This window comes from Topomyia yanbarensis, chromosome 1 (assembly GCF_030247195.1).
Source record: "Topomyia yanbarensis strain Yona2022 chromosome 1, ASM3024719v1, whole genome shotgun sequence".
Lineage (NCBI taxonomy): Eukaryota > Metazoa > Arthropoda > Insecta > Diptera > Culicidae > Topomyia > Topomyia yanbarensis.
The window spans coordinates 46,681,055-46,698,440 of NC_080670.1; the positions used below are offsets into that span (position 1 = coordinate 46,681,055).

General features: G+C 41.0%; 2 protein-coding genes and 1 pseudogene across 2 annotated transcripts in view; 1 reads left to right on the forward strand and 2 right to left on the reverse strand.

The window, feature by feature from the left end:
* LOC131677539 (sodium/calcium exchanger 1-like) overlaps window positions 1-17,386 on the reverse strand; it is a 296,789-nt gene that overhangs the window by 52,091 nt on the left and 227,312 nt on the right. The window lies entirely within an intron of this gene.
* LOC131693230 (uncharacterized) lies at window positions 419-12,008 on the forward strand. Its single transcript, XM_058980890.1, has 5 exons — window positions 419-1,597; window positions 1,652-2,066; window positions 2,624-2,816; window positions 9,964-11,170; window positions 11,451-12,008. Exons 1-5 carry the CDS (start codon window positions 496-498, stop codon window positions 11,864-11,866), a joined length of 3,333 nt encoding a protein of 1,110 aa, XP_058836873.1. The 5' UTR covers window positions 419-495; the 3' UTR covers window positions 11,867-12,008.
* Window positions 14,374-16,655, reverse strand: LOC131677536 (probable cytochrome P450 6a14; annotated as a pseudogene).

Consider the following 17,386-nt stretch of genomic DNA (forward strand, 5'->3'; position numbering starts at 1 on the left):
AAAAAGCTTTAACGTAAGCTGCATCGAAAAAAAATGAAAGCCATATGCTTAATGACCCAATTGGTAATACATTTCCTAAATAGTTGTGTCATCATTGTCCATTTAAATAAGTGCTCAATGGGCAACCAGAACAAAAAGTAGAAAAGTACTCGTCATTTTCAGTAGTCCGAGTTCATAACTATCCATCTGTGTCGACGATGCAAATTTCACTACGTTGGACAGCAGGGTAGGTTCCACTTGGTGTGAAATGCTCGAGCCCGTTGGTCGCCATATCGCAAATTCCATCTTCTCCAAATTTGGCAACGAGATACCACTTATCGCAATGTGGGGCTTGACGTAAAGCTAGCTTATCATAACTACCCTAACTCAATGCATCATCGTTGTTGGCCATGAGATGGCAGAAAATATTTTTAAATACCTTCCCATTTAAGTTCCAGTACACACAGACCGCCTAGTGAGTGTTTAGGTCAACCTCTCAGTAGCAGACTCTATACCATGGGTCTGCTGAGTTTCCTGGTAACGGCATTAGCCATCACACTAGTTGCGATATTTTTCTACATTCGAGGACGCCATCGGTTCTGGTTGGAAAGAAATTTCCCGTGCGCTCCAAACCCGAACTTTTTCTTTGGGCACGTCAAAGGGCAGCAGATGACTAAACATGCCTGCTACATCAACCAGGAGTTGTATCGGTACTTTAAAAGGCGCGGCGAACGATTTGGCGGTTTCAGTTTATTCCCGCTTCCTGCGGTAACCATCATTGATCCGGAACTGATTAAAACTATCCTGGTGCGGGATTTTAATGTGTTTCATGATCGTGGCATATACAACAATCCGCAAGCAGATCCTCTGTCCGGACACCTGTTTCTTCTGGAGGGAGCTCCTTGGCGAGTGCTGCGTCAAAAGCTATCTCCGACTTTCACGTCCGGCCGGATGAAGGGCATGTTCGGGATGATTATGAAAGTGGCGGAAGACTTCCAGCAGTTTATGGTTGAAACCCAACAGCAACAGTCGGTTATGGAAATGAAGGAAGTGCTGGTGAGGTTCACTACCGATGTTATTGGGACGTGCGCGTTTGGATTGGAGTGTAACACGTTGAAGAATCCGGATTCGGAGTTTCTTAAGTACGGTAGGAAGGTGCTCGAGCAGGATTTTATTGATGTGGTTAAGTTTTTCTTTGCTTCAACATTTAAACAACTTGCCACTAGATTACAGATAAAGCTTACGGATCAGACTGTGGAAAAGTTTTTTATCGATCTTACCCGATCAACGGTGGAATTTAGGGAGAAAAACAACGTGTTGAGAAATGATTTCCTTAATTTGCTACTCCAGCTTAAGCAAAAGGATGGCTCGGAAGATTCGAGCGAAGGAGATGCAGGGCTCACAATCAATGAAATGGCTGCACAGTGTTTCGTTTTCTTCGTCGGAGGATTCGAAACGTCATCGACAACGATGAACTTTTGTTTGTTTGAGCTTGCGAAGAATCCGGATGTTCAAGAGAGACTGCGAGACGAAATCGAGAAGGCGATAGAAGCGAACGATGGGGAAATCACGTACGACTTGGTGATGGGTATTCAGTATTTGGATAATGTAGTTAATGGTATGGTTGTGTGATATTTTTTATATAACAAATAGCTAAAAATTCAACTTTTAGAAACGCTGCGATTGTATCCTCCGGTGGAAAGTTTGGTTCGTGTACCTCTCAACGATTACACCATTCCCGGCACTGAGCATGTCATTCCAAAGCAAACCATGGTCGTAATCCCTGTGTACGCTCTACATCACGATGCGGATATTTTTCCTGATCCGGAACGCTTCGATCCGGACCGTTTCCTTCCGGATGCCGTCAAATCACGCCATCCCTACGCGTACCTTCCCTTCGGGGAAGGTCCGAGAATATGCGTCGGAATGCGCTTCGGTGTTATGCAGACCAAAATCGGACTGATAACGCTTCTGAAAAGTTTTCGTTTCTCTCCCTCGGCGCAGACACCATCATCGATCGTATTCGACGCAAAGATGTTTGTGCTTTCACCGAGCGGAGGGAATTATCTGAATGTTGATAAGATTTAGTGGTTCACGAATTGATAAAATAAACGTGTGTCACGCTGAATCGCATCTTATTATTTGGACGGGTGAAAATGAAATAAATAAATAAATTATCCACATTGGCTAAAACTTGCATATCGGTAAATTAAAAAAAAAAAATAGATCGATGACTTGTAAGACATGGCTTGGCTTGTCAAGATATCATGAATAAGCCCGTTGGGTGGTATACCTTGGCCCCATGGCGAATTATTCACAAAAGACCTAGCACCAAGAAATTCGGCACAAGACCAACCAACGTGCTCCATATCGTGGTGACACTCGCCACAAACGCAAAGATTTCTCTCAGTAAGCCTAATATTAATGGGACGAGCGTCGAACGTAGAACAACTGGAAATTTCATGGCGAAAGGTAAATTGATAACTAGCTGTTTGTCTTAACCCAATTATCTAGGTGTGGTGGTATAATTTTCTCTAATACTACGTTCACACTACGAGTTAAAACGTGTTTTAACGCTATCTTGATGACATTTTTCTTATTGCTAATTATTATAACATGTTTTAACTCTGTAGTGTGAACATAGTATAACAATTTCCGGATACAACAAAATACTGCAATCGACCGATGTGAATCGTGGTCGAAAGATGGTATTACCGGTTTTTGGACTGTTACTGTTACTAGTCACCAGCCGAGGTAAAGAAATAAATTCAAAAGGAGATTCTTCGCTGGATATAATTTTAGCATGTTTTAGTACACCTACGAATACATCGAAAAAGGTGAGTCAATTATGTAGGTACCCATACGTCACGCACAAATGTTTACATAAAAACGGAGTACAGGCAAAAATTCCTTCTAAAGTCGTTCGTTGTATATTGATTTCGAACTGTTAAAAAGTAATCCCTAGAGAGCTCATCAATGTTTCTCTCGATAAACCATCGACAAACCGGCGCCAATGGCCGTTTTTTGCGTGTGGAGCATTCTTTTAAAGTTGTTGTCTAAAACAGTGTACCGTTTAAAAATTCGAAAATTTTCACTACATCGTGTTTCTAAAGCTCGATCTTTGGCCGCATTTCACTCGAGTGGCGGATCTGCACTGGAGTGAGAGAGCCTTCCAGATTCTCTGCTGAACATACTGGTGTTTTTTTTCGAAAAAAGCGCTACATGCCCATCCCTCAGAGTTCTGCCGTTCTTTATTAACCTTGCGACGTCAGTATATTTGTACAGATGGTACTTCTCGTGGTTCATGCGTCTGTGGCATTTTCCGTTGTGCCGCCGAGTACTCTTTCAAACACATCGATCACTTGACCGTTTATATTCTTCAATGACAACGTACATCCAGGTTTTTTACGCAAGGGATACGAACCGTGTGAAAAAAACGCGTAAAAGCGAGTTAATTGGAAAATTCGCGTAAAAAACGTCTTAGTCGCGATGCTCTCACAAGAGCGCCGGACTGCACTGACGTCCATCTTCCGGATACAATTTTAGATCCTGGTGGTTAAGGTTGGACAGAGAATGCGCAAAATTCGCAAACGAAAAAAGCAGTTTTTTCCACACCGCATGTCAGATCTTCATAAAAATCAATCAGCGTATGTAGAATGTTGTTACAGTACTGCTGATTGATTTTTATGAAGATCTGACATACGGTGTGGAAAAAAACTGCTTTTTTCGTTTGCGAATTTTACCCTTTCTCTGTCCAACCTTAACTGCTTCGTATCCTTGGCCCACCAATTATTTTTGTACACTAGGCCACTGCGGCACTGGGGCAAGTTGGTCGGGTTCCTTTCTTTCGGCACGTATGGCATCTTTTTCTGCTTAAGATACTCCAGCGTCTTCTCGTGGTATTGGGAGACGCCTTGTCCGGCCTTCCCATCCATATGATGCTCCGTACTTCTCATCCGCATGATGCTTCTTTAAGAACGGTAGACCTCTCAGCTTGAACCACGGTTTTGAAATCACTCTGTCCGATATGGCGATGTACAGCATAACTTTTTTTTTCAAATTTATGCTTAAACTTATATTTTACTACTTCGCTATCTGCTCGTCGGTATACTCGGGGGACCGAGTCTTCTTCAGACAGATGATGTCCTCCATCCTGAGGGTTCGGTGGATAAAGGTATGGGAGCAGTGATCTTTTCGGCCGGGCTCACGTAAACTCGTTCCGTCCTTATTGTCGAACAGTTTTTTCAACGCTTCCTTCTTCTTTTGCGTCATTATCTTCGCCGGATGGCCGCTACTGGCCTTTCGCTTCACGCTCAGGGATGCCTGGATTCGGATAACTGTACTCACGGGCACGTTTTCGTCTCGAAAGTGGTCTACCGTAAACTTTTTTCCACGATGATCACGCGTTTCGTAAAACCGTACAACACGCTTGCGGAGTTCTTGCTGTTTCGACGCCATCTTCGATTGAACTGACAGCACCCGAGCAAAAAGAAACATGCTACCCATTTCTAGTGAATCCAGAGAGCAATTCTCTTGGAGAGTAAAATTTACGCTCTTTACTTTGATTACAGAAAGGTATTGAAATCCTTCACATTTTTTTTGAACACCCGTTAGAAACGAAATTTCAATTTAGCACTGACCGAAATACCCCATCACTATTCCAAATCAGTTTTTACTGACAGTGCTAGACGAGTGTGAAGCGATCTTCAAATACGAAATGTGTCGTGTCGTACAGAGAAAATCGAAACTCGTCTTTATCCACATTGTGTTCGCTTTGCTTCTTGTGGAATACAATGGCAAGCGAAATGATGCACACTTCTAGGCAATAGGACGCGTTAATTTCTATTGTATAAGAATTGATGAAACATGAGTGCAACGCAGAGAGGATTTGAATGTGTTGGTATTGCCGTTTAGGGATTTTTTGTTGGGACCGCATTAGTACTAACATAGATGCAAATAATTTTAGCCCGGAATATGGAAGGTAATAGCTCTACTGCACATCCACCGATTCATTTTGAGAATGCCGTACATTCTGAGGTCGGCTTCAAATAGAATAAGCTTCACATGAATACATCAACGCATCAATTGGATGCATGCATCACATTCATACTTCCTGAATTAAAAATAAAATTTTTAATTCTCACTCGTATTTAGTATTAACATATCTTGTGTGTAAATCATATAACTAATAATAATAAATAGACGATCTCACCAATATTTCTAATTTATACCCTTCCTGACTCGCCTTGGAGACAGATATTTTGCAGATGGCATGGCACCACCGAATCACTATTCTGCCAGAAATCTCGCTCTTGCACACTATCTTGCATCAAACTTTCACTTGCATAGAAAGTTTTTATGCTATCCCAATATTTGACCACTTGTTAGTCCTGGTGTCTGAGTAACGCTATGAGTTTAGCACTTGCAAAAAGTCACATTTTTACCAACTTTTCACAATTTTTCCACTTTAACCGTCAATTATTTGCCTGACAAAACGTTTCTTCGTCATCTAGTAGACCACTGCCGGTACGATGAAAATCAAAATCTAGCTTTATCATTGCAAGGTCCAACCAAGCAAACTATCACTCGTCCCTCGAGAGCACAAGTCGGGATGTGGCGTAAACCGAGCAAAAAACGCAGATTGAACACAACGTATGGAGCGATGTGCTCTACGATTAAATTGCGATGAAGGTTCGACACAAAACTCGCTGGCTTCTTGGCTCGGCCCCAAGATGGCGACTTCCAGTGCACCGAACTCTATGAACTAATCAATGATTTTTTTTTTCAATTGACGCGGTATCTCCCGCAAAAAAAACCTGGGTGGTCTTTCAAAATTTCCTCGGATATTAGATCTAACATAAACAAGCAAAACGCAAAATATTTTCATGTGTTCATCTAGAAGAGTGCCTCGTAACAACAGGTAAAAAAAATCTGAGTGTACGGAGCAACACCGTTTTAAGTAGAGCAAACTCGATAGAAAGATGGACGAACACTTTGTTTTCAGTAATGAGAGAGGGCGTTTGGTCACGGGTTTTACAATAATATTTCATTGCGTCTATCACAGGTGATAGCCGCAATAAAATATTATTGTAGGAAACCCGCCATTTCTCATTATTGTAGAGCAAACTATTTGGATGTTCGTAGGTTACGGACTTTAGCTGATAAGTTCAATTAGCAGCCAAAACAAGCCCCGTTACCTCGCAGCTAACACTACTCCCATATGTCACAAGTGTTCCGAATTTTTTTAAGCGCAATTACAACCTCATGCCGCATATTCCTACCTAGGACCAACATCGCTCGGACTGGCTCGTTCTCCACCAGCTACCATGAGCTTTATCTTGCCAGAGTTTATAGTCAGTCCGATTCCTTTCTAAACGGCACAAACACCTCGTACACTGCTTCACGATCGACTCCAATGTTGTCGATGTCGTCTGGAAACAAGTGATGAAAGTTCCTTCTCTTTAAACAACACATCCTGATCTTCGCATCGCACCTTCAGGCACTATGTTGAACAGCAAATTAGAAAGTGCTTCGCTCTAATTCAGCCCATTTAACGTCACAAACGAGTCGGATGTCTCTTCGGCGATTTTGACGCATTTATTCAATCTTTCTGAGTCAGTTAATTAGTCTTGGCGGATAGCCATGTTCAGGCATTTTTATCACCACAGTTTATTTCGTTGAACTGAATCGTACGTTACCTTGAATTCCAGCAACAGATGAAGCATGCTGTATTTCAAAAATTGATTCAGGATGTAACTATCGGGTTCCCACACTACTCGGGCTCTTGTTTGTCCAGCGAATAATCTTTCAAATGAAATCAGTTCGACCCTAATCGGAAAAGATATATTACGTTGAAGAACATAAGTTTGAATAGTTTTTTTTTCCAGAAATGATCATCTATTTCACCTTTAAAGTTCTGTAGAAAATCTAACTTTCGTCCTCAAGACTTAATATTTTGAGAAGACTTTAATCAACCTGTTTACAAACAGAGAAAAATGGTGAATCATGAAAAATCTAAAATAAAATTTTGGGGTTTTGTCCAGTTAGGCCGTATTCTCCTCCTTCCTGGTATCGTTCCTTGGCGTTTAACTAGGGAGGTGAGCTTGGCTCCTTTGTTGGAATCTCCCTAGCGACGTTGGTGAACTATCGCCGGATCGACTGACTCGCTGCAAGTGATCTCGGAAGTCACCGCTGTTATGTTCCCAGGGGGAACCTTCGTTCTTCTTGACGATTAGCTGTAGAGGAGAGCTTGGTTCGTTTGAATTATCCTCTACATCCGGAACGGTTGGTGACGGCGCCGGTGGTTGAGTGGTAAGCGTGACCGCCACTCATTCCAATTTGCCTGGGTTCAATTCCAGCCGAGGTCGTTGAGATTTTTCTGAGGTGAAAAAATCTGTGGTCACGTCTTCCTTCGGAAGGGAAGTAAAGCTGTTGGTTCCCGGTCTATGATTTTAGTGGGTCGATATCTAGTCCAGACAGTGCAGTCACTTCTCTGGCGTCGGTAAAGAAGAAGTGATCCAACTTCTATACTCTTACTATCAAAAATATCCTCCTCCTGTGATACTTGTGGAGTGCGCAGTAGTATATACGGCCTCTAGAAAAAGCAAGTATCGGACTAACCATTCCTTCCCTTTCCTTCCGCGATCTACGTTCGGGCCTGGCCGGCGCCGGTATTGATCAAAAAAACACTTTAGGATTACCAGGAGTTGCACATTGAAAGATGTTTCGCTACTCCCAAGCATAATTATCTACGGATTCCCTGTGCAACTTCAGCTAGTCCCGATCGATAACGGAGTAGCAGCCAGGGGTGGTCGCACAAGCTTAAGCTCAAGCTCTACAGCGAGAACGGTTCGTGATTCGATTCTTTGGTGTTTAGTCGGGGTAACAAAAACACTCCTTAACGTTTAGCTTAACCCTTTACGGCGAATCAACACCGCTTTTGCGTGTGCCCGAACCACAGGCCGGTACTCTTCGACGGATTTAACTGGCCGTCACACGCGCGCACTTCACTTCACTGACAATAGTCGGAAAACTGTCCCGAAAAGGATAAGCTAATTCGGGCGTCTAATAACAACTGTGGTTCGTCACTAACTGTCGTTTTCACGATGACCGCCTTCCGCCTCAACCGAAAACAAACACAAATCGTCTCGCCGCATCACTGTCATCGTTGATGAGCAGTATAACTAGCGAAAATTTATTTTTGCAAGAAGAGAGCGAATACCTACCTATCCCTAGTTCTATGTTAATTATACACAAATGTCAAACAAAAATTACTACACCTACCTGCACAATCAAAACCGTTCACAAACGCTACAATGAACGAAAATTTATAACTAAATGTGAACGATACATAACAGCGGTGATCATAATGTTGCCAAACAAATACACTCTACGGAGTGTATAGTCAAAAAATGGTATATTTCCACCCAGTGCCAAATTGTTACCCTGACGAGATACAAGCATACGTATTCTAAGAAAAAATCTTTTGAAATCGAGAGCCATGTGACTTTGTGTACTGACTCTTATCCATGTAGAAGATGCTATTATGAATATCCAACACATTTTAATTTTCAGTTTTTATATTTATTGGCACTAACTATTCCACACTGCAAAATTGATTGAAAAATAGAAAATCGTTTGCGCGGATAGCTGAATATAGATGATATTCTGACAACTTCTTCGAAGCACACACCTAACATTATGCCATATTATTTCCTAAAAGTGAAAATTGGATTGAATCAATTTGCGCATTAAGGGTACAATACCTAACTTGAATTAAATTTGATTTTTGTGTTTCAAATTCATCTCGTCAGTAACTAGCACCTACTGGGTGTCTAGTTAGATGATGTTCGATCAGAGCTTCTATTTTTGCTTGTCGGGGCATCACACGGGACAAGCTAGTTGCTTAAGGCATTCACATGTGTTGTGTGAACTGTTTGGATTTTTTTGTGCTTAAGTAGTGCTAATTGGGGTACTAGTTTTAGATTCATCATATAACTTGACATCCAGTTGGTGCTTGTAATTGACGAGATGAATTCGAAACACACAAATCAAACTTTCTTCGAAATGTTCAAGATTTTTGTTCTCGAATTCAGGAACGCACTAAAAATATTCCAAGAGATATACTACATTGAGACATTTATTTAAATTTCTAGGAATAAAAATAATTCATACAAGTTTGAAATACACTTTTCGGTTCCACAAAATATAAAAAAAATATTCCACCTTCTTCGTCAGCGTGTTGTCACGTAATTGAATATCTATTATAATCGGTAGTATAAAGATCAGAATGTTAATATAGTCAGTTAAAGATCCACCAATATATTGTAAAGTTTTAGACCGTCGGAGAAATTATCCACATTGGTAACCAAGAGAAAATATATCTTGACCGACCCAAAATGGGTCGTATCTGAATGTACCATTTATCTTCGTGAAAAAAATGTTACGTCGGGGTTTCTAGGAAATCGCGTTAGTCTGTACTCCAAACTAACATGTTTATTGAAAAAAGCAAATCCGTAGATCTACGGGAAAATCCGTAGGAATGGCTTCCTTGGAGATAAGTGAAGAAAACCACGCCCAAATTTATTCACTCGCGACTTTTAACTGCCTCTTATTTAAACTTTCAATAAATAAAGAAATGCTACCCGGTGGTTTAACCTTAACCTTGTAAATTGAATGCGAGCCGCTATCTTCATGGACGGAATTCAATCAGAGAGTAGAGTGGCCACATACTCACATTTTTTCTGTAATATCAGATATTTTCAACCTTTCGTCGACACAGATTCTTCTCCACAAATTATATTTTAATGAATTTTTTCAAAAGTTCCACATATTTCTGCCGATTTTCATGAAAATTTAGATATATCTACATACTTGTTAAAAATTTCTGACGGTTTTATATCTATATTGAGTGGCACCGATTAACACATATGCAAAAAAAAAACAGATTCAAGTGTGACATCACTGTACCAGAGAGTGTGGTGATTAACTCGCTCTCTCTCTGTTATTTTTTTAACAAACCCGCGCAAGTTTCTTCAATCGCATTGCATCATCAGTAACCGACAGTTGCTCGGTAGAAGTGGGTGTGCTTTTCGTGAACGCACAATGTTCGAGTGGATACTAGCGATCGTAATCACCCTGGTGCTGGCCACGGGTGCCAGTTGTTTCCTTTTCCTGGACAAAAGACGCAATTTTTGGAAGGAACGCAATTTTCCCTGCACCGGCCGTTCGGTTTTAATGTACGGTGATTTCAAGGATACGTTCCGAACGGAACACATGCAAGCGACCACTCACCGGCTGTATCGGGAATTCAAGGCACGAAAGGCACCGATCGGTGGAACGATGTTGTTTATCAATAAGGCGGTGATTGTAATTGATCCGGAGCTGATCAAGACTATTCTGGTGAGGGACTTTTCCAACTTCCACGATCGTGGCATCTACAATAACCCGGAAGCCGATCCGCTGTCGGGACATATGTTCGCGTTGGAAGGTCAAGCATGGCGCCAGCTCAGAACGAAGTTATCTCCGACGTTCACTTCTGGGAAGATGAAAATGATGTTTGACACGATTCTTGCGGTGGCAGATGAGTTTGATAAATTTTTGGGTGAGAAAACATCGGGTGGAACGGTGGAGTTGGAGATGAAGAACATTCTCGCTTGCTTCACAACGGATGTCATTGGGACGTGCGCCTTCGGAATCGAGTGCAATAGTTTACGTCATCCAGAGAGTGAAATTCGGCAAATCTCAAAAATAATATTGCACCAGTCGGTGTGGCAAATACTGTGGACGATGTTACTGATGACTTTTAAGGGTGTGGCAACTAAGTTCATGCTAAAAGGTACGCCGCCGGTTCTAGAGAAGTTTTTTACGGATCTAGTGCGCAGCACCGTGGAGTATAGAGAAAAGAATAACGTTCAGCGGAATGATTTCATGAATTTGTTAATCCAAATGAAGAACAGCGAAAAGCAGGAGGAAAAGATAACGCTAAACGAGATATCAGCGCAAGTGTTTCTATTTTTCTTGGCTGGGTTCGATACTTCTTCGACGACGATGGTGAACTGTTTGTACGAGCTCGCTTTGAACCCTGACGTACAGGATAAACTACGACGCGAAATTGGACGAGTCTGTGGAGACGGGAAGTTGGCTTATGAAACTGTTAGTTCTGTAGAGTATCTCAATATGGTGATTGATGGTAGGTTGTTATGAGATGTATTTTTTAATTTTATACTATCTTGATCAAATATTAATTTCGCTTTGTTTGAAAACTTCAACTCAGACTCAAAACAGCTTCGGTGGTGGGAGCGAACCAATATATATTACTGTTTAAAACCCTACCTATTTTCAGTTCAATTGAAATTGTATTTTAACAAACGAATTGACAGTAGTTAGATTTTGAACTGAGCTAATTTCAGCATAAAATAAATATGACATACGTATCACACTAATTTCCGTTCATCTTCATCCAATCACAGAAACCCTCCGGAAATACCCGCCATCGGACTCCTTACTGAGGACATCCATCAAAAGCTACCAGATTCCAGACAGCGAGCTGGTACTTCCGGAACGTACGCTGGTCTTGGTTCCAATCTATGGCATTCACCACGATCCGGAATATTATCCCGAACCGGAACGATTCGATCCGGAGCGGTTCAGTGCGGAGAATCGAACAAAGCGACATCCATTTGTGTATTTACCGTTCGGCGAAGGACCCCGAAACTGTATCGGAATGCGATTTGGATTGATGCAAACTAGGATCGGGTTGATAACGATTTTGCGCCATTATCGTGTTAGGATAAGCGAGAATACGCCCGTTCCGTTGGTGATTGATCCAAAATCGGCGCTTCCTTCGTCGATAGGAGGGATACCGCTGCAACTGGAGAGGGTTTGAAGTGGATCAAACTGCTAATTACGATGGGCTGCTATCGGGTTTAGACACCAAAGATTCATCTGCATGCTAAATTAGTGCGTAAGCTTTGTTGACGGAATTCAGTTCAATTAAATGGATATTAAACGGTATTTTTAGACTAACACTTTAAACATTATTTGGTGACCTTGAAAAGAGACAACTTCACAGAATTTTTAATTTCGTTTTTGATTTGATGGTTTAAGCTCAATCTAAAGAGATCGGCGTCATTTTGAACGGAACAAAATCTATTTTAGAGAAATAATAGCTATTTCGGTGAAAATACTCAAAATTACAACATATTTTTTTAAATCTTTCAGTGAAGAGATCTTTAATCTTTAAAATTCTTCTCAAACTTATGATTTCGGCGCATAAGCAACCAGTCAAAATACTCCTTGAATGGAACAGCAGTCAACGAAAGAGGAAACGTTTCTCTTTTGTTTACTGTCAAAGTGTAAACAGATGTGATTGGTTTGTTCGGAATTTCCCCTAAAAGTGAAATTTGACTGCCGTAATCGTAAGAGTGTCAAGAATATTTCGCTTTTGATTTTTTCAAATGTATATTATTTTTAAGAGTTATTGTTTCAATGTAACCAATAGATTTCGAATTACGATTTTTTAACCCTTTCATGCCCAATTTTTGTCTAGTGCATGTATGGTTTCAAAACTGTTTTTCCTTGAAAAAAGTGGGATCAAGAAACACGAAAAGCCTTTTTTCATAAAGATAGGTGCTTCCCTTGCAGTGCTAGAAGCTGCTCAATTTTTACCTTCAAATGCTCAATGCAATCCTTCTAGAATATTTACAATAGTCCAATTATGTGGAAAAGGTACCCAAAGACAGTCTAAAATGACAAGTTTTATTAGTTTTCGAAAATATTGCAACATAACAAAGATATATGAAAAATTTATTTTCTGTCGTCAACATAAACTGTTCCTGGCAGCACTGCTACATCGGAATCCAATCAGACTAATTGCAATAACTTCAGTTCTAGAGCTGATCCTTGCAACTGTTAGTACTCAAATGAAGGTCAATAGTCACATTTATTAGCCTTACTTGTTTTTGTGAAGAAATCTTGCCTCAAACAAAAGTTATAGCTGTTTAAAAACGTTGTTGTCCACAAACAACATGGGCATGAATGGGTTAAAGAAGAAATCTGCCACATTTCCGGTTGGTTTGATTCGAAACAATATACTATCATAGAAATTGACCGAATTATACTACATTCGAACAGAGCCGAGGTTGACACATACTGGAAAAGTGTTTGGATGTGTGATGCAAATATACGCACATCTACCGAAATGCGGCATTCTACCGTTTATTACCTTTGCGATAATATGGGTTTAATACCGCAATGCGCAATTTCGTGGTCTGTTACCAAAAAGCAGAGGTGATTATATGGAGAACGCTTCCAAACGAGCGATGTAAACAAATATGGCGGATTGAGGAAGCAACTCGTTACGTAAATCAATGCGTTTTCAAGTTGCATGTTGCATTTTCTCAAAAGAAATTCGTCAAGCATTCAATAAAACAACAAGCGAAGACTGAATATCATAATCATAATGTGTAGTCTTTACCGATGATATGTAAAAATGGTGCCCTTCATTAATATAATGGATTCAAGATACAAAATATTTCATGCATAAAATAAATTAACCAGAATTCGTTTTTATTGATAAAAAAATAGCAACACTGTTCGGAAGATTTCGGCGGGGTGAAAATGTGCGAAAGGAAGAAGGTTGAAGGAAAAATAAGAAGCCGATTGTCAAGTCTTGTTTTAGTGCTGTCCGCTTTTGTCTTCAGATCTGGACGAGATAAGGAAGCAGACGACTAGCAGATGTTAGCCTTCGTATGGTTATTTCCTGCGAGCGCAATTCTGGGAGCCCTTCCTCTTAATGGTCTTCCCATATGCGCATCGTACACAATGTTCGCTCTGGTTCTGTGCTCATATTAAACCCACACTTCGTGTACGAACTCAAACACGCTATTTCGTACCTAAACACGTGAACATGTTCGCCTGCACAACTGAACCCCATGTACGTACACGGTGTGCATACACATCGGTTCGTGGCACCAGTTTTCTTTTTCTCACTCTCATCGTCACTAGCGCTGACTGTTTTTGCCATGTGCGAATCGTTCTCGTGTACGCACCCGGTGTACGTACACGGATGTTTGAACTAGAGTTTGCACATCGTTCGCTTGAGTTCGATGTTCGAGGCAAACTCGAGACGAAGCATGTTTGAAGTTGAACGCGTGCACGAAATTTTGTACACAGGTACAAAATTGTACATGTTCATGGGATGTCTGCTTCTAACAGTTAATGAGATTAATTCATGTGTGTGATGTTTATGCTTATTTTGACCGGATGCAAAATGTAGAATGATTCATTTTACAAATCATTCGATGGCGTCCATAATTTGAATACCTAATTAGAAATGTTTCGGAGCAAAGGAATATCAGGCATTATGTTTCAACCAGTGTTTTTAAAGCTCGCTTCCCTATCTATAGAACATTCGTGAGAATCCCCGGCGACACCGTCGTGACCCGAAAGAATATCTACTAATACTGTGAAGTTAAAATGGTAGTGAAATTTGTGGAAGTCTTTTATTTACAATTTTTCAATGACAGGAAACATATAGCAACAGAAGTGTATCGAAATTACACTTCATATTTTACCTTTACTTTTTTAACGATTGCAAACTAATTTAATTCACAGACTCATTCAAATTTTCTCCATCAGCAACGGCATCCCTCCTATCGATGAAGGAAGTGCCGACTTTGGATCGATCACCAGTGGAATTGGCGTATTCTTGCTTATCCTAACACGATAGTCTCGCAAAATAGTGATCAACCCGATTCTGGTTTGCATCAGCCCAAAACGCATTCCGATACAGTTACGGGGTCCTCACCGAACGGTAAATACACGAACGGATGTCGCTTTGCTCGATTCTCCGCACTAAATCGCTCCGGATCGAATCGCTCCGGTTCGGGGTAATATTCCGGATCGTGGTGAATTGCATATATCGGTACCATGACCAGCACACGTTCCGGAAGTATCAGCTCACTATTTGGTATCTGGTAGCTTTCGGTAGACATTCTCATCAAAGAGTCCACCGCCGGGTACTTGCGAAGGGTTTCTAAAAAATGATGAATATAAAAAAAAGAAAGTTACCTCTGTGGACAAAAATAAAACCTACCATCGATGACCATATTCAAATATTCGATGGAACTAATAGCTTCGTAAGTCAGCTTTCCATCACCACAGACTTGTGAGATTTCGCGGCGCAATTTATCCTGAATGGCAGGGTTCAATGCGAGCTCGTACAGACAGTTCACCATCGTCGTCGAAGAAGTATCGAATCCGGCCAAGAAAAATATAAACACCTGTGCTGTTATCTCATTCATTGTTAGCTTTTCCTCCAGTTTTTCGCTGTTTTTCATTTGGATTAATAAATTCATAAAATCATTCCGCTGAACGTTGTTCTTTTCTCTGTACTCCACGGTGCTGCATACTAGATCCACGAAAAATTTCTCTAAATCCTGTGGCGTTCCTTTCAGCTTTAGTTTAGTAGCCAGGCCTTTGAAAGTCATCAGCAACATCGTCCACAGTATTTGCCACCTCGAGTGTCGAAATATTTTTTTCGATATCTGCCGAATGTCACACTCTGGATGACGCAAACTGTTGCAATCGATTCCGAAGGCGCACGTCCCAATGACATCCGTTGTGAAGCAAGCGAGAATGTTCTTCATCTCCAACTCCACAGTTCCATTCGATGTTTTCTCCTCCAAAAACTTGTTCAACTCATCTGCTACCTCAAGAATCGTTTCAAACATCATTTTCATTTTCCCGGAAGTGAACGTTGGAGATAATTTCATTCTGAGCTGACGCCAAGCTTTACCTTCCAGAGCGAACAGATGTCCCGATAGTGGGTCAACTTCCGCGTTGTTGTAGAATCCTCGATCGTGAAAGTGAGCAAAATCTTTCACCAGAATTGTTTTGATTAACTCCGGGTCAATGACAAGCGTCGATTTCACAACAAAAAGCAATGTTCCACCGATCGGTAGCTTTCGTGCCTTAAACTCCCGATACAACCGCCGGTTGGTCTCTTGCATATGTTCCGTTCGGTTGGCATCCTTGTAATCGCCGTACATCAAAATCGACCGGCCGGTGCAGGGGAAGTTAAGTTGCTTCCAAAAATTACGTCTTTTGTCCAGGAAAAGTAAACAACTGGCACCGGTGGCCAGCACCAGGGTTATGATGAGCGCCAGTACCCACTCGAACATTACGTGCTTACTCGTAGTTCTCCTACTTCTTCCGAGCAACTGCCGGCAACTGATGGAATGGTAATATGTTTCGTTTAAAGTCACCTGCGCGAGGTGGTTTAAAAAGAGAGAAGGCGCGAGCTGACCGCGCCACACTCTCTGGTTGCATCGTGTGCTTATGAAGATAGAGGATTGCATACACAATTTTCATGGTGCAAATTATTGGCTTGTGCGCAGTTCACTTGGGTTCAATTCCCAATCAACGCTACGTGCGGGATTGGGAATTGAACCCAAGTAATTTTTCTAACCCAATAAAGAGGAGAGTGATCCTTAGTTTAAAAACTCCATAATTGAACATAAGAATATGTTCAATAACTAGCACTAGCACTAGCGGTATTGATAAATCGTGTAAAAATATGCGATAGAATATAGACTCCAAATGATGCTATCTGTTTCGAACGATGTCCTGTACGGAACTATCTATTTACGAATTTTCATCTAATAAAAATGATTTTGTGCAGCAGAATACATGTCTACGGTTTAAAGACTACTTTCAGTGCACTCTACACTTACGCATTGAACAAATAATTAGAGCCGACTTATAATTTATCTTATCTATTAACGAACCAAAGGCTAAATCCTATCAACATTCAGATTAACCACCCCCCCCCCCCCCCCCCTCCTTTGGTGAAAGCACGAAAAACTTTGCGTCGAATACGATCGAGGACAGTGTCGCTGAATGCTAATCAGTCCGAATTTGCTGTCTGGCAGGCCGAAGCACATCCTGGTGCAAATTCTCCTGAAAAAAATAGTACGTATTGAACCGTCATTTTCGGATTCATACATCGTTTTCTGGTCAGTTACCATTTCACTTACCCAAAGGAAAAGTTCATATTCGGAGAATACGGAAAATTTCTCTACAACCAGAATCGATGGAAGCTTCGAATATAGTAAAATATCGCGACAACGTTACCAGGAAACCCGGTTGACCTATGATATATGGTCTGCCGATATCAAATAGACCTGATATCTCGAGAACCGGTTCTTGTGCATTGGAACTAAAATTAGATCGGAGGTGTATGGAAGGTATCAGTGGCGTAGCCAGAAATTTGGTTTGGAGGGGGTTTTGATGAAAATCGCAAATTTTTTGAAAAAATGCTAAAATTTAATATGAGTTTGATAAATTATTGAAAACTCAAAACATAAGTAGTCTAACAGATGTCATTCCAGTCTACAAACAAGAA

Excerpts from the sequence above, each read along its gene's own strand:
- LOC131693230 (XM_058980890.1), top strand. The coding sequence starts at position 496 with ATGGGTCTGCTGAGTTTCCTGGTAACGGCATTAGCCATCACACTAGTT. Across the intron at positions 2,067-2,623 it reads CTGAATGTTGATAAGATTTA|TATAACAATTTCCGGATACA; the intron begins GTGGTTCACGAA and ends GTGTGAACATAG. Across the intron at positions 2,817-9,963 it reads CTACGAATACATCGAAAAAG|TTAACTCGCTCTCTCTCTGT; the intron begins GTGAGTCAATTA and ends AGAGTGTGGTGA.